Genomic DNA, 22,780 nt, shown 5'->3' on the forward strand with positions numbered 1-22,780 from the left:
CTATTGTTGAAGTGAGATTGTAGCTAAAACTTTCCGACTTGTGTATGATTGACTACTTCCTGTTAAAAAAAAAGTGATGTCCTAAACTTTTGAGAATTTTTATATATCCACTTCTGTTTATTCAGCACTCCCCCACTTCAGTTGTTTCTTGTGCACAGATACTGTAAAATAGACAACTAGATGATATAGGCAGGTAAGAAACTAAGCTGCTGGGTAATTCCATATATTTCTGGACATTGCCAATCTATGTATAGTGTTCACTCCTGATACTCCTACTCTTTTAGCCACATGTTTTTATATCCCGTCAGCTGATGGCTCCTCTAGAACAGGTGAAAATATTCCCAGTCAGTTGTAAAATAAAGCCCTGGTGGGCCACAGGTGCAGAATAGAGAGCCTATGACCTCCTAAGCATGCTCCCTACCCAAAATTTAATGATCCTGTGGCTTCAGTAATTTGTCCTCCTCCAGATCAGCTTCTTTTCTGAAGGCCCCCTTCTCTCTGCAGCAGCTGAGGCTCCATCGGGGTTCTCTGCTGTGAAAGCCTTCTCTTGTGCACTTCCACCAAGAGTATATCCACGACTTCAAAATGTAAAGTGCACATTTTTAGTTTGCCTTCTGTAGCTATTCTATGAGAGGACAATTGTTGTCAGAAATGCTCTGGGATTGTTCACAGTCAGGTGTTATCTGTTATCTTTCCTCCTTATCCAGAGCAGTGAGCTCCTCGCAGAGGCAACCATCAGGTACACCAGGGTTGATCGGCATCGTCTGCACCTAGCTGCTGTGTATTAGTGATCCATGGGGTGTTGTTACCTGCTCTTAAGCTGCAAAAAGTTTGATCTTTGTGCACTAATATTTTATCAAGGGAATTTGATACCAGGTATGAAAAGTTCAGCGGAGCAGCTTGGTTTTTTGGATGTACATAAGGGACATTTTTTAAAGTACAGATAAAGAGTTCATACTGCTGGAAATGCTCCAGTTTTCTCTGCTGATGCAGGCTGGAAAGGGAAAGGTGATGGCTGGTCCCTCAGCAGAAGGGCAACTCTGCAGTGGAGCTGTGGCATCCTGGTCTTGATGGCTCTAGTATGGTTTAGATAAACTCACATCTTGCTTGGAATTACTGTCTAGGACATTTGCTGATGTCAGATTAAGTGTTCCTTCCAAATTATTAGAGGGGGAAAAAAGTTTCATTAATAAGTTATTGCAAAACCAAGTTGACCCATTCAAGCATGCAGATGTTTTATTTAAATATTCCTCAAATGTCTATTTATTCAGCATAACACTTGTATTATGCTGCCTTCTGAAATACGATATATGACTGTCAAACATAATTGTCAAAACAACAACCTTGGTTTCTTTGTATGATACACAGAAATAATTACATTTCATGTACAGTACAGATGCATTTTACACAGTCATCAACAGTCATTCACTACCAAAACAGCATTTAAATCACCTAAAACACCAAAAAAATGTGTATTTCCCAAATTCAGAATAAATTAATGGTTTTGCGTGTGATATATGGAAATAGGAGACAGGACTGGAATTCTGAAAAATCATACTAAATTATCTCTTAAGCTGCATTTTAAAAATGAAAATACAAGTTGCTTCAGGGGTATAACTGTTATGCAAGTGTATTGCTGTAGTGCATTCTTTCTAGAGCCTATGAACGGGAGAATAAAGAGCTTTTAAAAGACACATGACCTGATGGAGTCAGTAGGTTTCCTGGGTTGTGTGTAGTCTGTACCAAAGTAGGTTTGGTAACTGCCCCTTTGCATTATTTAACTGATATAAGTAGTCATGAAGTACCATGTGACATGAAGAAGTTGTTGCAGTTTGCTGACATCAAGGCAGTTTTTGTATCAATAATTCTTTGGCAAAAGGTGGGGGGGACCAATATGAGTAACCATGCATAGAAGTAGGATGCAAGTAAAAACTCTGATGTGTTCTGCCTCTCCTTTAAATCCATTAAAGTTTACGTAACCTACCAGCTTCAGCAGATCTACTGCAGGGTGGAAGAGAGTAGTGCTGGGTAATGGACTTAGGCAGGGCTGCTCAGGAGTGCCCTTCCTCTGGCTCAGAGCACAGCCCGTGCCTCTGCTCTCTGATCTTTGAAAGAAATTGAGAAGCTCAGTTTATAATGAGTAAACCCTTCTGATTTAAAAAAAAAAATTGGGAAGTTAATTGCAAATTAACCAAGACGGCATTAACTTCAGAATAAGCAAATGATATGATAAAAGAGTAATGAATGGCATTATCTACTCTTTTTACTTGCAGTTTAATTCTAATATATGATGCTGTACTTTGGTGTATATACTGTAGCATGATAGTCTATCATCTACTCTTCACTGTTGACAGGTAGAGAGAAAGACCAGTATTTGTGTGCAAGAAAAAGTGTATCATCAGCAAGTTTCAGTTTTTAGTGGGTATTTTAATGTAAATTTTCAGGTCAGTAGAATGCTAGCAAATACTATACTGAAACATACGCTACTTAAACTATTAAATAACTGTGTTAATCATTTATTGTAATGGCATCTAATGCACTGAGCATTTTGATTTATATGCATATTTTATTTTGCAGACATGCAATTATTTCTGATCCGGTGTTTTTGATGTATATATGTATGTATTGATATGCACTTATTCTGTGTATATTTGATGTATATGATGTATGGTATGTCATGAATATAAGAAGCATTATGATACATCTAATGTACTGTCATGAAGAAAAATTACACTTTTTTATCGGAAAGGTTTCTGATAATGTCTTTTATAAATGAAGCCAAGAAGCCTTAACTTGTAAAGTCTTCATATTAGCTTTTAGGCCTGCCCATGTAGGCAAATTCCAATTGAAATCAATTATATTTTTATAGCTTTGGGACTCAATCCATTATTCTATCATTGTTCTTAGGTAATTAAATATTTTTCACACAATATAAATTCTCAAACAAATTTTAAGATGCAAGTTTACAGATAATTACAAAAATAATTTAGCCATCATTTTTAATGAATGTCCTTCAGTATCTTCCAGTGTAGCTAGTACTCTGGATGCTGCAGAATTTAAGAAAGGAGCATTTGGAGACAAGTGTTAACTGATCCCCAGAAAACATTTGTGGTAATTTAAATTCAAATAGGATTGCTCCTGTAGCAGTTAACTGTGACAAGAAGTTTGTTCTGAAAATACAGAAGTAGACAAGTTGTCTATGGAAGAATGGACTGTTGATTCATCAGTGTCCTTGAAATCCCAACTGATACAGTTATGTTGGAGTGGGCAACGAAGTGTCAGAGAAATGGAGAACATTGAACAAAAGAAACAATGACTGAATAGCAATTTGTGGTGCAAAGTTTGGCTGTAAGATTATTTAAATGTTTGCCATTAGAAGTTTATAGTGTAGATGAAGTTGTGTAAAATACCTTAAAAAAAATCCTGATTCCTGATACAACAGGTGTACAATGACTTATTGCAGTTGTAACAGTGCCTAGGAAGCAAGATAAAACAATAGTAAATATTGAACTAACTGAACACCTTTAGTTCACTAATGAGTGTTTGAGTAAGAAATACTGCATTTTTCAAAGGGAAGTTATTTGTACAACTACCATGGAACATTAACAATCAGCTTGTTGTAAGTGCACGGAAATGCCCCTTTCTACAGTATTATTTTATCATGCCTAATCTGAAAAACAACAAAAGTAAACTCAGATCACAGCTTCAAATAATTTCAGCATGCATTATGGTTGTAGTTCTTTCAGTCAGTACAAACATGTTTCATATGAGCATGTTTTCATTCATTTTTTGACAGTTCTTCAACAAGTTTGTGGTTTATTAACAGGGAAAAAAAAGGACATGTTATCAAAATGTTTCTTGTTGTTTTGCATTCAGCAGGAACATAGGTTTCTATTTTTTCATTTGTGTTTTTTTCTAAAAAGAGCTTTCATGATAAGAAGAAGCATCAATGGGGACATTTCATTGTGCTCATATAGTAAGTCAGGATGGTGACAGAAGATTCCACCACACGTCAGTTCAGACAGGGGGTAAGAAACTCCTTTTGGTTCACACCCTACGACATCAAAACCCACAAAGTTTGTTTCTCCTGAACCTCTTGCTCTGCGGCCACTGGCACACTCGTCAAGGGGCGATGTCTTTGTCAGCTCTCTCATTCCTCACGACTCGTTTTTCACTGCTCGAGCTCAGCTTGCAAGTGGTCTTTATGCTAATTTATAAATAATTCCTTGTTTTATAATGCAGATACTCTGACAATGTTTCCTCCCGAATACTCGGGAGAGTCTGGCCTATCATCTCCTTCAGGTGTGGTGACAGGAGGTGTTGGGATGCTGATTATTGCTGTTGTGACGTAAGGCTGCTCACAGTTTAGTTTAACGCACTCTTCCACTTTGGCATTTAAGCTGGAACGGCTGGAGGAAGAAACAAAAATCCATGAAGAATGAAAGTCCACGTTACCACAAACCTCTCGAGCCTGATTCCATTCTCTCAGCCAGCCATCTCCATCCTGCCCCACTGGAGAGCTCTAAGTACAGAGCAGCACCACCCCACTGCCCTGTACCCCAGCAGCAGCTGGTCCATGGCTATGCTCATGTCCATGTCCCTTTCTCCCTTCCTTCCTCCCCCCATTTCAGCACTTCTTGGCCAGTCACCTGTGTTTCTGAACAGGGGAAGCGTTGCAAAGCTGTCATTGCCAAGTTGCTCATTATAAGGAAAGTGGAAACTAGGGGCCAGTCCAAGTCTCCTGAATATTCCTCAATATGATGCTTAAAACATTTGTATATTAGGAATAGTTTCTTCACCGAAATGGCTGTCAGACATTGGAACAGGCTGCCAAGGGAAGTGGTTTAATCACTACCCTTGGAAATGTTCAAAAGGAATGTAGATGTGGCTCTTGGAAATGTCATTTAGTGGTGAACATGGTGGTGCCAGGTTAATAATTGGCTTTAATGATCTTGGAGGTTTTTTCCAGCCCTAGTGGTTCTGTGATTCTGTGCATATTCTGTTTACTCAATAATAAGACACTCTATTATATGCACTAATTAAGTTCATTTGTGTATATACGTTCATGGAGTTGCTGCAGTACCACCCCATAGTAAAAGACTTGAAAAATTCAGACTATTTTGAGGTGAAACTAGCATTTTGTGCTTGTGTTTTTGTTTTCTAGCACAAAGCTGGTGGTTTTGGTTTTTATATACATAGAGTCTGGAAGTATTATGCAGGCAAGTCCTCTAGCAGAAAAAGAATGGATCCAGGCAGAGTATTTCCTGAAAAAATAAGATAGATTTGAGCTTTGTGCTGGCCAGGAGGTTTCATTTCATACAAGCTGAAAAACTTCAGTAGTTTCAAGAGTTCCAAGCTGTTGGATTGTTCATGGAAGTGAAATCCAAATGTAGCAACTATACAAAATAAGCTACTCAAAATGTAGTTTAACAAGACAATCTCTATAGCAACTTGTACTGAAAATGCTTCTCTATTAAAGGGTGGTATGTGTGAGATCAATAGAAAACACTCCTATGTCCCTGTGTCTCCTGAGACCTTTGCTGTGTTCTCAGAGGTGATATTTGGATATATGTGAAAGCCAAATACTTTTTACTTTTGAGAGTACAGGGAGATTCAGTGAATTAGACACTTAAACTGCACTTTCCTCACTTTTGTAATAACTCCTCAAACTAGGAAATACATTTTTCTTATCCATTCCATATTTTTTTTATTTAGAAGAGTCTTCCCTATGACTATTACACTTAGGACTCTGGGAATCAGTTTTATTTCTCTGCTCTGCAGAAATGCAAAGAAATCTTATTTCATATGCCTCTGAGGCAAGAAGGGGTAGATAGAGCAGTTGCTCATGTCGTATATCTAAACTGGACATTTTTCTATGTGAAATTTTTCTTCTAATGCACTTGTTTACAGCATATAGTATTTGGTGCTCTCTTCTACTTGGGGTCTCTGGATGCTGTTTGCTGCAAATAGGGCACGGTAGGTTGTGAGGAGGGCCTGAGAGGGCAAAAATGGATAGAGAGACTATTCTATCATTTTGGATTAAGCATGAAGCAAAGGAAATGCAGAATATTTCAGTACCAGTACCCATTTGTAGATGAGTATTGGACTCTCATCTTTATCCTCATCACCTCCCTATGCAGGCCACAAGGCGTTTGCATCTGCTCCCTATCAAAGGCAGGGGCCTCAGCTCTCGGTGTGCTGTGCACATGAGGTACCTGTTGGACAGAGGCGTCCTCTCCACACATCTGATCTGGATGGTGCTGAGCTCCTGCACGCTGCCGGGGCGGCTGCCGCTGATGGCGGTGTTCGGGATGCGGTACGTCTTCTTGTGCCTCCGCGAGCAGCAGGTGCTGGTCACACCTTGCTGCGACGAAAGAGAGGGGCTGTGGCTCGGGGGTCTGTTCACTGTAGAAACCTCCATACAGCTCTCTTCGTAGACTTGCTCATCCACAAACTCGTGGTTCTAGCCCAGAGGAATCCAACGAATGGACAAAGCACACACAGAAAGATAATTGAAGTGAACGTATTAATCATGATTGTTTAACGGCTTAAATTGACACAACTGAATAAACTGGGAAAGTTAGCTTATTCTTGATTACAGTGTTTAGCCCATATTAGTCTGGGCTGAATACCAATGCAAATGTAAACATTGGAACGAAATTAACAAGAAAATGTTAATCCAAATTATTTTGCAAAATAGCATGTGGTTGTAATGTAGTTTGTATTATAAATATCTATGCAATATTTGAAGTGCCAGAAAACAGGATTATGTTTATGAATAAAATGCAAGTGGTGCTTATGTAAACACTCTAAATGTCAGTTGAAAATAAATAAGATTTATCATATTGAACAATAATATAATAAAATTTATGAATATTTCCAGATAAGTTTATAAGACTTCCTTTTGAATTACATGTTAGAAATCAGAACCTGAAGCAACATTTTTAGAGGTATGCATCTATCTAACAGAAAAATATATAAACAAATAGAAATTAAAGGAGATGAGATATTTATTTTAAAGCATCCAAAAAGTTCCTAATTACTGTAGATGGATGTATCAAAAGCAGTTTGGAGGACTGAGCATTTTAGTCAAATGAAGTCCTCTTTATTCATGCAGTCTGCGTTTAATTCCAGCAAAGACTAGTTTTTTAGGGTGGTTGCAAAGATGAATCCAAATTCACTCAAATAACCAATTTGCATTAATTCAAGTGATTAGGGAGTATTTCACACCCAGCCACAATTCCCACATTTTCTACGTGTGCAAAAGAGTGTGAAATAGTCCATGTTGCTTGTGGTGGCAAGGGAGGGGAGGAAATGCAGGGGAGTGGGAGAAGTTTTTATACTTATTTAAAACTAAGCAGAGATTGAGATATGTTTGCATGCATTTTGAAAAAGCCTCCTTTTTCAAGAAAACTCTTTCAATTTCCTGCTGGAATTAGTCTGTGTATACTGACAATGTTTTAGAGGAATTGTTCAAGGAGCATTTTCTGGATTGTTTTACACTCTACTCAGAATCACATCAATTTTGTCAGCTTGTTGCATTTTTGTGTATTAGAATGAGGTAAATTACTTTTCCCATAAAAAATTTTGCTCTAATTGGAAAGGTGCTGATGTTTTTCAGAATTGCCATATGGGGCCAATATAAAATATGTGAACAAAGTAAAGAGAGCAACAACTTTAGCCAAGTGTTTGTGACAAATGGAAATACCTTTATATGCATAACATTTTTATTTCCATTTTTTCTTCTCTTCTTCACTCAGACATATGTTTGTGTGAATTAAGAGGTGTTGAAGAATGTAAATTTCAAGTGACAAGGAAAAGAACTTGCTTGACAAATGACTTTTGTAAGGCATATGTCACTCACAATCAAGATTTTGAACATGATCACACAGTAGGCATAAAATTCAGAGAGAAAAAAAACCTAATTGCTCTTGTGAAATTACAGTCAGGGGCTTGCAGTATGTTTGCCAAGAATTCTGTTATTTGTCTGATTAAAAGTAATTTTATGCTTCCTAAAACTTTTATGGAGCAATGATTAAAGAGTTTTATTGACAGAACTTTTAATACAGAGTGGAAACATTTTGAAATGCTATAATGGCACAAGTTAATTGATTTAATTATACTTATTAACTGTTCTTAAATTAGCTGAAAGTAATTTGTAAAATATATGTTTTTTAGTGCAATTAGTTTCATTATTAATGTAATCTTCACAGAATTCCATAACATTGCCCACTCTGCATTTATGACGGTGAGTGAGATCTTATCATATTGACTTTTCAGTGACAGAAAAGAGAAAATATACTTTTTCTCAGTAACATGATGGTTATACCACACAGGATGGTGAGAGTCTTAAAAAAAGACACACCACCCTTCCTGTTCTACAATGAACCAGAAACATGACAGATTTCAAATACTGAGGGTCTGAAATGTCAAGTTCCCACTAAAATTTTAGGAATGCATCACCTCCAGAATACAGCTTGGAACTGCTGTGTATATTTTTGTGTTAATATGTCATAGGAACTCAGGGCCAGTAACAGGACCCAACAGAATAAAAAAAGAATGTACATTCAAGTCTCTGTTTGTTTGTTTGGGGGGAGTGGGTTTTTTTTTGAGAAAAAGCAGAAAGACTTTCACAGTGATCTCCATCAAATATAGCAGAAGTTATATCTCTGTGTTATTTATATGCACTGGGCATAAAGCCTTAAAATAAGATAAAGTGGCTTTTCTTCCCAGTAACTGCTTTAATATAAAGGCTCATTAATTAGAAGAAAGAACTGAAAACATTCAAAACTAGGCTGGTGTTGCAATTCTCAGAAAAACACAGTTCTCTTTTCTTACCGTAGTTTTTTCCAGGCAGTGAAGCAGGTGGTGGTGCTGTGTTTCAAAGGAAGAGCCAGATTTGCCAACAAAGGCCTGTTCTTCTTCATTCGAGGACTGTTGATACATAAAAGTCTGTATTATTCTCAGTTTTGAACAAGAGGCTTCTTATCCAAATATTTGATCAGAACTAATCTGGATCGCACATGGTAGCATAACTGCAACTCTTTGTCTACAAAGTATACTAAAAATTATTTTGTACCTTAATTTGCTTTTGCTTCTTTTTAATCAAACTATTTTCTTTCCTTTCTTTGCACTTCCTTTTAAATGTTTTCATCTTAGATCTCTTATGCATGGATAAAATAGTACCATTTACAAATGCAATCAACACATAAGCTTTGAATGTCGGATCAACACATGTTTAAAATTTTAATCAATTTAAGTTACAGTAAAATATTTGTTCTTCCTGAGAATGTGCCTCATTTGAAGAAAACTAAAAATAGCTGTCCTCCCAGGATCATTTCATGGCACTAAAGAATTTGTAGTATTGCTGCTTACACAAAAATTCATGTCAGTGATCCCAATCTACTGGGTTTAGAAAGCGTGTAGCAAATGTTACTGACATAGAATGAAGAATTAAGTAGAAAGCATCCACTGTTTATTAATTGCTTTCATAATTATTCACTAGAAAGCAAAAAACTAAATAGGGGAGGAAGTGGGGTAATAGAAAAGAATACAATTCAACCATGAGATATTTGAAATCTGCATGGTAATTAAGCTATTTGGTGTCTTTTTAATTCAAATATTTGAGTTCTTTCAAGCAGAAGAGGAAACAAGGGCTCTGACTGCTCATCTCTTGTGCTAGACAGGACAGATAGACAGACAGCCACTTCCTCCGCTTCTGGCTATAGGTTAAAGTATCCGGCTGTTTAACATGTATTGCACAAAAAGGGCACAGAGGAATAAAAGCCTTCCTGTATTCCTCAGGGAATTGCCTAAATGCCAGAAAATGGCAGGGATTAAAAAACACTCTGTCTGCAGTCTTTCTCAGCTGAGTACAGCTTTGAGCAGCCAAGGGGCTGTCTCCCAGAAGCGTGGGTCACTGTAGATCCCCAGTCCCAGCTGCTGGTCGTGGCTTCCGTGGCAGGGCTGAGCAGGGAATTTGCTTCAGATAACATTTGATTACATTGCATTTGAGGTCATCACCAAGATTCTCCTTAAACCCAAGTAGGTACTTTGAGGGAACACTTCACTCTGCAACAACCCTCTGTGCAAACTGTATTCAGGAGCTGCCTTTTCCTTTACTGATCATGAAATCTGGTTTTATCACCCATGTTCTACCTGCTTAAAGTCAAGTGAGATAAATCCATCCTACCTCCTAAGAGGCAAATGCTCTGTATTTTCCTTAATGAGTTCTTCTACAGGATCTAACTCCAAAAATATGGGTTACATTCTATCTAGACATTTCCCTCATCTCTTAATACTCCACCATTGATCTCACAAGCTTCCTGTAACAGTAGTAATTGTCCAGTTTATCCTCCCTTAATCTACCTCAAAAGACAACATTGCCCAAAGCCCCAAGGTGACTTGCCCTGGTGATAAGTAGAATACACTACTGCTAGGCTGTCATTAAGTGGTTAACCCAGAATTGGAGGGAACACAAATATTACCTGCTGCAGCTGGTTACTCAGCAAACCATTTCGTTTGCTCTGCATGTAGGCATTAGCGCTCCCGCTCTTCGCTGCACGGATTCGAGCGAGCCTGGCTTTCTGTGAAAACAGACAAAATGAAGAGTGTCATTTGTACTCATAGCCATCACCCTGTTTATCTAAAACTGCTAATTGGAATCAGCTGCTTATGAATACCAATCTCACAGTGACTGACAGACTGCATTGCATCCATCCTCCAGGTGGAGCAAATCACAAGTGTCTTCCCATTTAAAATGCATTTGATAGAAGTTTTCATTTGTTTGCATGGATCAGCTACTAGGAACAATGACTTTGGAGAAGGGATTAGACAAATCAGTATGGGAGTTCAACCCTTTTTTGTTTTTGCATTGCTTCAACTGCCTCTCCTTGGGCAGTTGTCCTGTGGGGCAGAAACATGGATTTGAATTTTGAACCCATTTCAGTTGCTACTGCAGTGAAAATCCCTTTAAAGGGAAATAAACAGTTCAGGAAAAATGTAATATTGTGACATCTATGAGTGAGTTTCTTAGAGTCTTCTGGGTTTTTGGGTACCAAAATGTAATAGTGTTTTTATGCTGTCTCCCAGCTAAGTTTCTGAATATTTGCCAGGCCATTTTAGAATCATAGAATGGTTTGGGTTGGAAGGGGCCTTAAAGGTCATCTAGTTCCAAACCCCCACCATAGGCAGAGATGCCATGCACTACATTAGGTTGCGCAGGGCCCATCCAGCCTGGCCTTTAACACTTCCAGGGGTGGGGCATCTACAACTTCTCTGGCAAACTGTTTCTGTGCCTTGCTGCCCCCTCAATAACGATTCTCTTTCCAACATCTGATATAAATCTTCCCTCTTTCAATTTAAAACCATTGCATCTTGTCATGTCACTGCCTGTAAAAGTCCCTCTCCCTCCTTTCTATAAGTCCCTTTTAGGTACAGGAAGGCTGCTCTAAAGTCTCCCTGGAGACATCTCTTCTCCAGGCTGGAGAAGAGCTCCAGCCTGTCTTCACAGGAGAGATGCTGCAGCCCTTGGATTAGCTCTGTGACCTTCCTCTGGACCTGTTCTAACAGGTCCATGTCTTTCTTGTGCTGAGGACTCCAGAGTGGGTCTCACCAGGACAGAGTAGAGTGGGAGAACCACCTTCCTTGCCCTCCTGGCCATTGCTTTTGACGCAGTCCAGGATGTGGTTGGCTTTCTGGGCTGGGAGTGCACAGTGCTGGCTCATCTTCAGCTTTACATCCACGAGGACTCCCAGGTTCTTATCCACAGGACTGCCCTTAACTACCTCCTCTGCCAGCCTAGACTCATCCATGGAATTGTCCTGACCCAGGTGCAAGCACTTTGCACTTGAATTTTTTGATTTTTCATGAAGGTCTTATGGGCCTACTTCTCAAGTTTGTCCAGGTCCCTCTGGACAGCAGCTCTTCCTTCTGTTGTGTCACTGTATTGCTCACCTTTGTGTCATCTGCAAACTTGCTGAGGCTCACCTGATCTCACTGCTGGTGTCATTGATGAACATATTGAACGGCACCAAGACAAAGCCCTGAATGACACTACTCCTCACCGGCCTCCACCTACCTCTTTATGTCTGTCAGTATAAACAGACTTAATACTTATCATATTTTCTATGAACTCATAGACTGTTCACAACCTGATTTTTCAGAGACTGCAGGTATCAATTACTGAGAGAAATTTGTGATTTCTCAGGTGAACCGCATTGCTTGTGAAGGTGGCTTTCATTCAGTGTAGAAGGAGGCTCATGAGTGAAAGACATTTTGCATCCACTGAATTTTGTACAAGACACAGAATTAGGGGAAAGCATGAAGAATGGACTCTCAACCATTAATGTGGAAAACAGAAATTTTTATGGGATTAAAAGGATGGTGTCCTAGTTCTGTATTTTTTGTGGCATGTTGCGTGTATAAAATGGAATCTGGGTTTATCTTCGTGGTTAGATTTCTGATTCTGAAAGCCAAGTGCCTAGTAGCATCTGGAATTAAATGGCTGCTGAAGCACAGAAGGAGATGCAATGAAGCACTTGAAAATGCAATTTTGATATATTAGGGATTTTCATATCTGATATTTACTCTGTTGACATTTTCAAAAAATAGAGAGGATTTCCCCCCCTTCCCTAAATTTCTGTGACATTAAATGTCAGTATGTGTTTAGAGATGGAGGCAGCCTGGTCACTGCAGCCACCAGATATTTCTGGCATTATGATTAATAATTAACTGACTTAGAGGAATAGCTCAACACCACATTTCTTTGCACTCACAGCCTCAAACTCACAGATCTCAACAGCAAGCCAAGAAATTTATGACAGCTAATAGCTAACATGGCTGAAATCTGGCTTATGCTATTTCATACATTTTTTATTGTTTAATTGTTCTGAAAGAAAATAATGCTCTACATATGTGCATCTTGCAAAAAGCTCACATGAGAGACTATTGATTGATTTAGTGATATATTGCCCATTTTAAGATAACACATTTGTTTATTGACTTTCTTGGTGAACACAGGTTTTCCAGCAACACAGTTAATGTATCTTGTTTTAGTGGTAAGGAGAAAAGATCCCTGGTGACCTGTCCTGGGGTCCCCAGGAGCAACCAGTGTGGGGAACTGTTACAGCTCCCACTCTTCCGGGCTCACTTGGGCTCTTAGGTGGCACATCCAGGGCTACCAGCATGGTCAGGGCTAGCAATTAAAAGGGCCTTGGGCAGGCAGAAAATAGGTTGTTTTCAAAGTGGTGCTCCTGTGATGCCACCCCAATATGCTGGGTTGAAGGGTGGGGGAAGGAGTTTTACCTGCACCACAGAATAGTCATGGGCTGGGACAAGTGCACTTGGTTATATTCATAAATATATAAAAGTTTAGTCTTAGGAGTTCAAGATGCTTTGGAAATGCCTTCAGAGGAGTTTCATAAATAAGTGATTTCAGTCACAAATGTTTTAGCTGTAGTACTTTTCAGTCTGCTCTTTATACAGGGAGATTCATTAGATGTAATGAATGGACATTAGCATACATTAGTTCTGCTTTTCCTTTTAGCATGCATATTCATTTTCTCTTTAGTGATTGAAGTAATAATTATGGTGCAGCATCATTTAATAAAGAAATATGAAAAACATAACAGTCCATCAGACTATCTTAATATATCAGTGCTATGACACATATAATATGAAGGTTGTACTTTCTATGTGAAGATTTTTTATTTGTGCTTTGCAAGTATGAATTTATTGCCTCTTAGAAAGCTTTTGTGTGCTAGAAAGTAATAGCGTACATCTTTCTAACTGAGACTCATTCAGATAGCCTGAATTTATATCATTTACCAAAGAGAAGGCAGTAAATCTGAGAGGAAGAAAGGAAGCAGATATTGTGGCCTCCGTGTTTATACTGCAGCTTAGAGAAAATACTGCAGAAACTGGAGGTGTTTACAAATCTGTTAAAGGGATAAGATTTATTTTCAGTGCTTCTGCCTGATTTATATATAAGCTGTACTATGAGCAGTCTAGTGACCTCTCACATTTCCTATCAAGGCCTCATTAAAAGCTCATGCCATCCACAGGATTTTAAGGGCTGTGCACTGGGGATAGAACTCCCGTGAAAGGCATGTGATGACATCAGGAAAACTGTGGTTACAGAAATGCTGCATTTTCCTGTAGTCTGCATTTTCTATCATCTATAACAGACTGGGAGTGGCAACTGCCCCTTTCAACAACTGCAAATCCTCCACTTTCACAGAGTATCTAGAGAATGAAATTCCACCCTAATCATCTCATCTCCATCTTCCTAAAAAGTTGATGACCAGCTCTAATTTTTGCCACGTCCCTTGTATTTGCACTGAACTTCTCTTTTAAATGCATATCATTCTTTTTTCTAGCTTTGGATTTTACAGCATAGAGTTGGATCCTTGTCTATGGCTGCATTCATAGAAACCTCACAGAGGGAATTCACTGTTATTCAACAACAGTTAGCTCTGTCAGTTTTAGAAATATAAACATTCATTTTCACAAGGGTTTAAGTAGAGCTAAATGTAGCACTGTGGGGTATTTACAACATCCAACTTTTGACACTCAGATGCCCTCAGCTGTCCAGCTATTTTAAGAGAATCATTTAATCAGGAAGATTTTAGGACAGGACTTATGGCAGTGCTGGGAATAATTTCTGGCAAGATTCTCTTCAACTTGCTATGCAAGAAGCCAGGGTAGCCCAGGTAATTTAGTACTTAACGCCTGTTGTGTCTTGCTGCTCTCCAGGTTACATAATTGTTGTACTATGAAAACTCAAAAGTTATTAATTACTTACCTGTTAGTTATTATTGTTTAAAATTTTTAAATTCCCTTTAAAATTTAAAATTCCTTCACAGTCATTCTGTGTGCACAGCCTTTGGCTGGGACAGAGCTGGTTTTCTTCACAGGAGGTATGGGGCTGTGTTTTGGATTTGTGCTGAAAACAGTGTTTATAATTCAGGGACGTTTTAGTTACTGCTGCGCAGTGCTTGCACTGAGCCAAGGCCTTTTCTGCTCCTCCAAGTGTCCCACTGAGGAAGCTGGGGGTGGACAAAGCATTAGGGAGGACACAGATGGGACAACTGACCCCAGCAGACCAGAGGGTTACTGCACACCATATGGCATCATGCTCAGCAATACAGCTGGATGCTGGTGGGGACTGGCAGCTCTGGGACAGGCTTAATGCTGAGCAATTGTTTTCTTTTGTATCCCTTTTTTACCCTGAGTTTCCTTTCCTTCCTCCCTCTCTGGTGGTTTCTTTCCCTTCATTATAAAAAGATTTTACTGTCTTTATCCCCACCCACAAATTTTTGCACTTTTACCTTTCTGATTTTCACCCCATCATTCTGGGGAGGAGAGAGAGTGAGAAGCAGGGTGGGCTTTATCTGCCTGTCTGTGCTGAACCACAACACCGTGGCTCCTGGAACAAGGGAAAATATTGTCCAAAAAATCACTTACATTTTTGTTTGGTGTTTCATAAAACCACCCTGTGTGTTTGTGTTTAAGTGAAAAATAATGAAAAAGTGAAAATCATAAAAATAATTTTAAGTGAAAAATCATACATTTCATGCTCTGATTGTCTAATTTTCAGTAATTGAAAATGATTGATTTCATATTAGCTGACAATAACTTGCATGACATCAATATGTCAGAGAAGAAAGTGCTGTTTACTTTGCACATTAATGGACATGGAATTAAATAAGATTCAGACATTTCTTGAATGATGCCTTACTCTCACAGTCCATTCAAATTATTGTTCAATAAACATGAATTCTACATGCTTTGTAGAATTCCAAATAAGTTACTGTTAGTTATATTTCTGCAATACTCCTGATATTAATAGCTTGTCTCTTATAAAGAAGTCAAAATAGCTAGCAGGGTTTCCTACTGCAAACACTCAGTTTTAGACTTCCAGATGCTGTAAAGCAGTTGTTGTTGCAGTTTATCCTCGAGCTATTTATAATTAGCTAGTAACTGATTATTCATAACTTCACAGATAAATGCATCATGTACAATTAATAAATAACAAAGCCAAGCCAATCATTGGGATATATTTTGCTTTGTGAAGGTAGAAGACCATACTTGCATGAAAGATTCAGGTTGAATTTTATGTCTAAAGTAAAATTTTGGAACTGATGGAACAGAACTGACTGTTCTGTTGGGGCATCATGCAAAGTCACTCAAGGCCAGAAGTGCTTGGGCAATTAATATTAAGGCTCTTTTTTTCCTGAGGTAATGAACAGCAGAACAGATGTACCTGCACTCAGGCACTTGTTGGCCAAGAGGACACAAGGCTCTTGTCTCCAAAAGACATGTATGGAAAAGGCACATAGCAAGGGATATTTCATTCAGGATATGAAATACTTTATAATCATAATTGCTGCTGCTGGGAGTGGCCAGACACCCATTCCAAGAGGGAAGCTGTGCCTCCTCCTATCCTTTCCCTGGGCTGCTAGTCATCCCAGTGAACATGACACTGTGAGACTCCTGCCAAACCTTAGCCCTTGCTACCTATCACATACAGAATAGCAAATTATATCCAGCTGTGCCTAAACCCTTCCCTTCCCTTCCCTTCCCTTCCCTTCCCTTCCCTTCCCTTCCCTTCCCTTCCCTTCCCTTCCCTTCCCTTCCCTTCCCTTCCCTTCCCTTCCCTTCCCTTCCCTTCCCTTCCCTTCCCTTCCCTTCCCTTCCCTTCCCTTCCCTTCCCTTCCCTTCCCTTCCCTTCCCTTCCCTTCCCTTCCCTTCCCTTCCCTTCCCTTCCCTTCCCTTCCCTTCCCTTCCCTTCCCTTCCCTTCCCTTCCCTTCCCTTCCCTTCCCTTCCCTTCCCTTCCCTTCCCTTCCCTTCCCTTCCCTTCCCTTCCCTTCCCTTCCCTTCCCTTCCCTTCCCTTCCCTTCCCTTCCCTTCCCTTCCCTTCCCTTCCCTTCCCTTCCCTTCCCTTCCCTTCCCTTCCCTTCCCTTCCCTTCCCTTCCCTTCCCTTCCCTTCCCTTCCCTTCCCTTCCCTTCCCTTCCCTTCCTTCCCTTCCCTTCCCTTCCCTTCCCTTCCCTTCCCTTCCCTTTCTTCCCTTTATACAAGACAAGAAAACTGTCATTAACTTTGCCCAAAGTTAATGGGCAACCAAAATAACAACCTCTTGAAGTTGTCTCTAGCGGAGAAAATCTCCACAAATAGCATTTTTCAAAACTGTCTCAGTACTGATAAAACTGCTTGAGAAGAAGGCACAGTAGGACTCCAGAGCATAATTAATTATGCCCTGAATTTCAATGTCTAGTTTGGATTATTTATTCATCCACTTCTTTTCAGGATAGGCTAGATCCCTGGACGTTACTATCAGATAGAAAACAATGTTTATATAAGCATAGATGATTTTTCCTTTCTTTCCCCTCACCCCCTGTCTGTTTTTGTTTCTATTGATTGCAAGGGGTTTCCTGTACTGCAGCAGAAAGCTGGCTTATCCTGCCAACATTTTCTGTATTGCAGAGTGGGATTTTGTGGTAATTATAACAATGTATTTTTATGATTGGAAGCAGGAGATTCCTTTAAAATACATTAAAAATGCAATGGTATATAAATAAATTTCTCTCTTCCATCTTCTCCCAAGCATTAATGTGTGGTGTCTTTTTGCCAAAAAGAAACAAGTGGAATTATCTAATGTTGAATAACTCTGCAGAGCTCAGTAAGTGCATAAAATGATGGTTGCATGGCTCTTAACAATCCTAATGTAAGTGACAATATTTTATTGTTGTAAATTGTCAGTGCTTCTGGAACTAGATTTCAACTCTCAGCAAATTACTTTTGCTGAGAGTTTTCTTCCAGCCCAAGTGTTTTGCCATTTCTGAAGTCTATCTTGATTAAACCTGTGTGTGAGATATTGATAAAGTTGCTCAATTCAAAAGTACAACTGTCTCAGTCCAGTGGAAGCTGTTGTAGCCAACAGGAGGTACCATTGCCTGCAGGGGTTTATGCTACTCTCCAGGAAACAGCACCTTCTTCTAAGTTTATGTTCTTCAGCCTCAGAACAGAAACAAGTTCAGTGCCTAGGGAAACATTTATTTTAGAAAATGGTGTAACACCTCTATTGTATTGAATGAAGAAGGAATTTCAAACTTCAATAATGTGACCTTTTTACCTGAATACTCTTTTACAATGCAGTAGAAACCCCCTGTGAAATGCAAGGCTATATTTCATGGCTAAATATGGACTCTACGGTACGCATGAAGTGCTTTTAGTTGATTTTTCTTTTTTAGTCCATCAGAGCAATATTCAGTTCAACATCTCAGTCATTTTAGATTGAAAGAGATTGGCTTTGCAATAGGAGGTATCAATGAAACACACATCCAGTGCTAAGTTAATCAGACCTCAAAGCCATTTTCTCCAAAGCAAGAAGGGAATAAACACAGTCAGAGGAGATCTCTCATCCTTGCTGTTGGCATTGTTCTGGGGAGTAGAGGAAAAAACGCTTGGCAGGATTGCCATTCATCACTTTGTGTTCCTGTTTGAAACATACAATGAGCTCACTGTTTTGCAAGGAGAAAAAGTCAGCTATTAACTCAAGCAGTTTCTATTCAGGAAGAGATTGTGGGGAATAGCAGCCAGTCTAGCAATTCAACTTTTTTGAAATATTTTCAAGTGTCCATTTCTCTTTCACTGACAAATTTTGCTGGTTTTGGCTGGGGTGGAGTTAATTTTCTTCACAATGGCTGGTGTGGGGCTGTGTTTTCATGCTTCCAGTTCTCTCCCTGATCCTGCTGGTGGGGGAATGAGTGAGCAGCTGCATGAGGCTTGGATGCTGGCTGGGTTAAACCATGACACAAATGTAAAGCAGGCCTATAAAACTCTGTTTTGTGGCATGCAGTAGGACACAGTTTCTATCTGAAATGGTTGTGTCTGCAGCTATTATGAAATAGAACAGAACAGGCACAATGATTGCTGGGATCGAGCAGATCTGTTACCCATGACTGCCACAGTGCACAGGGGCACAGGCAGGAGCCCTGGCTGCTGCTAATCCACAAAAATACGTAGAAAAGTTCTTGACAAAAACAAGGTAGTGTAGAAGTGACATAAGTCAGCTGTGAAAGCGGGGAGCACACAGCTGAAATTAGGCTGTGAGACAAAACAGCATGCAGAAGAGTGGGTGGAATTAGCACACAGATAAAAGTATGGGATTTGGATCCCTGAATTAGCCTATTTTAGATCAGGTTTCTAGAGAGATATGGCATTCTTGTGATACATCTGATTTTCTTTTTATAGCATTTTCCTCATCTGGCAGCATTTTTCCAAGATGTGGCCATTGAATGGTGCTGTATGAGTTTCTTGGCCATGTACCTCTGTTTGTCCTGATTTTAAGATATTCTGAGAACATTATCACTGCATATATTTATTTCACTGATTTTGGGTGTGGGTTTGTTTGTTTGTTTTAATGAAGAAATCAGTCAAAAAGGTGGCCAGAGAGAAAAATAAACTTTTTCTATCTGACCATGGTGCTGTTGTTGATATGAAGCAGATTCCACCTGCACCTGCCTGTGTTCCCTGGTCTATATATGCAGTCCCCAGCCATAGTCTGCCTGCACACTTCCCCCAGCAATGATCCTGCTCTCCTGAGATCACTGGAGACTCAGGACCTCTGAAGAGAGGCCATGGGTCCACAAAAAGCCCAAGTGGTGAAACCTCAGCCTTGGCAATCATGCAACCTGTGTGGCATCCGGAGCCGTTCAGCTGCTGTCCGCCGAGGAGCGGAAGGGAGGCATGGCAGCTCCCAGAGCAGGGCTTCAGTCACAGGGGGTGTTCTCTGAGCTGCCTGGCACTCCAGAATTCAGAGAAGTGGATTAGAGTGTATTAGCAGTGATGTGGGAATGTAAGTGACTGTCCAGGCTTGGCTGCATCACTCTTGATAAATACTTCTCTTCCCAACCCCTGACCTTGTCCATATGTCTCAGGAAGGGAAACAGTCTTCTTGTAGATCTAGTGGATATTTTAGTGAGAGACTCAGAAAATCAAGGAAGCTGGAAAAACAGACTTTTACTTTCTTTTTTTTTTTTTTTTATCTGATTGAGCAGTTTATCTGAAGCCTTTTAAGCAAAATAGAGCTGAGGAGAAAAGTTCCCCCAACAGATTCCCTCAGAGACTGAATCTGGGAATTTGACTAAACCTGGATTAGTGAAGCAATCTGTTAGCAGAGATGTTAGATATCATTATGAGGTTTGAGGGTTTTCCTTTTTTGTTTGGTGGGTTGTTTGGTTGTTTTGGTTTTTTATTTTTCCTCAGAAGACTGTGTCAGAAAGAAAGTCTGCCTGAAAAAGCACAGAAGAATCTTCAGTGAGGGAGACTGCAGCAATTGTCTAAAAATCCTAGTGGAATTTTGTCTAATAAGTGGGATTAATTACCAAAATAATAGGTCTGTACATTTTGACAGAAAAGATAAATGAACTGGTTTTGGTTTGAGTTGGGTTTTTTTTCCCTCACTAAAAATAAGACAACATTTGCATCTAGGACATGGTTAGGCATGTAACATATACATGGTCCTCTTGTTAAGAAATATGCACTATAATGACACACAGCATATAGAAAATCATATTTTATCTATTGTTCAACAATATAAGGGGGAAAATTTAGAAGCTCACCTTTTGTGCCCTGCGCTTGTCTGCTCGTTGATTCTGGTGGTATATACGGCTGAAGTTGGAGACAATTACAGGAACTGGCAGAGCAATGACCAAGACCCCACTCAGGGAGCATATTGAACCAAAAATCTTGCCAGCTATTGTCTTTGGCACCATGTCACCATACCTGGGTCAAAGAAAGCAAAAGGCTTAGTAAAAACAAAATCTCTTCTAATAATTTAATTTCACAATTAATTAATTGCACAATATATTTTACTTGCAAATAATAGTTGCTGCATATAGATAATGCTTTTACACATATTCTTACATATACAGCATGCCCATTGTTGTGCACAAATAATTTTAATTTGAAACAAATTTTGGGTCTCCTGTCTGTCAAAGTGGTAAAACACATGCTTTATCTGCTGTACTCTTCCCAGGCTGTCTCGATAGCAAAGGAGAGAGAATGACCTTGCTAAGAAAAAAAAAAAAAAATCAGTGTTGAAGTTCAGTCCTTATGCTGTTTACTTGAAAGGACTCATCAATTTCATTGGCAAGATCTGAGAGAGACCACTTGGTAAATTAGATACTAAACTGAAGAATCTATTGTCTCAAGCTGATACAGTATTTTCATTTAGCAGGGTGACATTTTTGCAGCAGGTTTTCCAGGAGATCATGGACTTTCCATCATTGTATTTTTTGAACTTGGCTAGATAGAAGCATGGCTGATCTAACTTGTTGATATGAGAAGCTGGAGTAGCTGAGTTCCAGATGTCCCTTCTACGGTGTAGGTGAAAGCAAACATGAAAAACTCAAGCTACAAGCAAGCAACCAAATTGTAACTGCAATCTTGGCAGTGCTCAGAATTACTAAAGCTACCATCTTTCTTTATTATATTGAGTATTGTTTTGTCCAGCAAGTAAGAACAAAATATTACTGATGTATGTAAAGGCACTCCAGTGACAACTTAGTAAGAGATTTTAACTCTTTGCATTTTGCTGTATTCTATAGGAAGCAGGTATGTAATTACATACTACAGAGTTTAATAAAAAGATGAATTACTTTCAAGTACCATTCTGTTTTTACCTTTATTGAATTTTAAGTTATTACTAAACATTGATTTTAGCTTTTGAGCTTAGTATGCTTGTGAAAAGAGAGATAACATATTCCCTATTACAAAGAATTTATAAACTCTTAACACAAGAAAAGTTAAGAAATAAAACTATGGGGGAACAGTGTTTAGAAAATACTACCTGGAAAACAAAACCTGTCTGTTCAGCAGGAACTGTTAAAATAACAGAGAAGAGGGGGAAGTCTTCAAATCAGTATCCAAATTGTGCACATAATCACAAGGAATGGATAAAAGGGTGCAGATATAGGATGATGGAGAAACCATATGTAGTTAGAGGACACCTTCTAGCAGTAAGAGCTCAGCTCATGTCAAAAGGAGATGAAGATGAATGGCTCACATTTTGTAAGATATGAGTAAATTGTTGAACATAATCATTCAAATAAGTTGTCGTACAGGCAGATATAATATAGACGACCAAGTCTTAAACTATTGATATAGATTATGTTATGTTAAGTAAATATTTGGTTGCTTTACTAAGCCATGTCCAAGTGTAAAATATTCACATGAATAATATAGTGAATATTTCTGCCAATATCTGCCCCCCCCAAATATCTGCTCCCCCGCCCCCCCACCCCCCGCCCCCCCACTTACCCAGAATTTGAATGCTATTAGTTGCTCATTTTGTGACACGGCAGGATTGCATGAAAAATACATAATTTAATGGAATCTATCTTTTACATGAATAATAATTGGTCTTAATAAAGATATCTAAAACCTGGAAAAATACTAGAATGTCATGCTGTCCTTCACATCAACATTTTCACCCCACAACATAGGCATTTTTGGTGTTTAGCTCTTCCTAAAGCCTGAGCTGACTATCAACTGTATGCATGACCAGATGCTCTTTTCTTTGGGCAAGGAAATGGATAAATGACCTTTCAAGGTCTCTGACAGATGTGATCCCCAACACCTCACTAACCCTATTTTTTTCCAGGCAGAGCAACAGAAAAACAGTGGGCATCCAGGATGCTGAGCTTTGTGGAGAAGACCTAGGATCGAATCACTGGTTTACACTTCTGCTTTACACTATTCATTAGTTTTACTT

General features: G+C 39.2%; 1 protein-coding gene across 2 annotated transcripts in view; it reads right to left on the reverse strand.

The window, feature by feature from the left end:
- Positions 1-1,210: 1,210 nt before the first annotated feature.
- KCND2 (potassium voltage-gated channel subfamily D member 2) overlaps positions 1,211-22,780 on the reverse strand; it is a 260,104-nt gene continuing 238,534 nt past the window's right edge. For both annotated transcript variants that reach the window (XM_030257170.4, XM_072921408.1), the window contains 5 exons: positions 20,628-20,790; positions 10,488-10,586; positions 8,839-8,934; positions 6,216-6,463; positions 1,211-4,409 (listed from right to left, as the gene is read on the reverse strand). In XM_030257170.4, the coding sequence (XP_030113030.1) occupies positions 4,232-4,409; positions 6,216-6,463; positions 8,839-8,934; positions 10,488-10,586; positions 20,628-20,790 (784 nt within the window). In that variant the 3' untranslated portion in view covers positions 1,211-4,231. The remainder of the gene's footprint in view (positions 4,410-6,215; positions 6,464-8,838; positions 8,935-10,487; positions 10,587-20,627; positions 20,791-22,780) is intronic.

This window comes from Taeniopygia guttata, chromosome 1A (genome assembly GCF_048771995.1).
Source record: "Taeniopygia guttata chromosome 1A, bTaeGut7.mat, whole genome shotgun sequence".
NCBI classification, from domain to species: Eukaryota; Metazoa; Chordata; class Aves; order Passeriformes; family Estrildidae; genus Taeniopygia; species Taeniopygia guttata.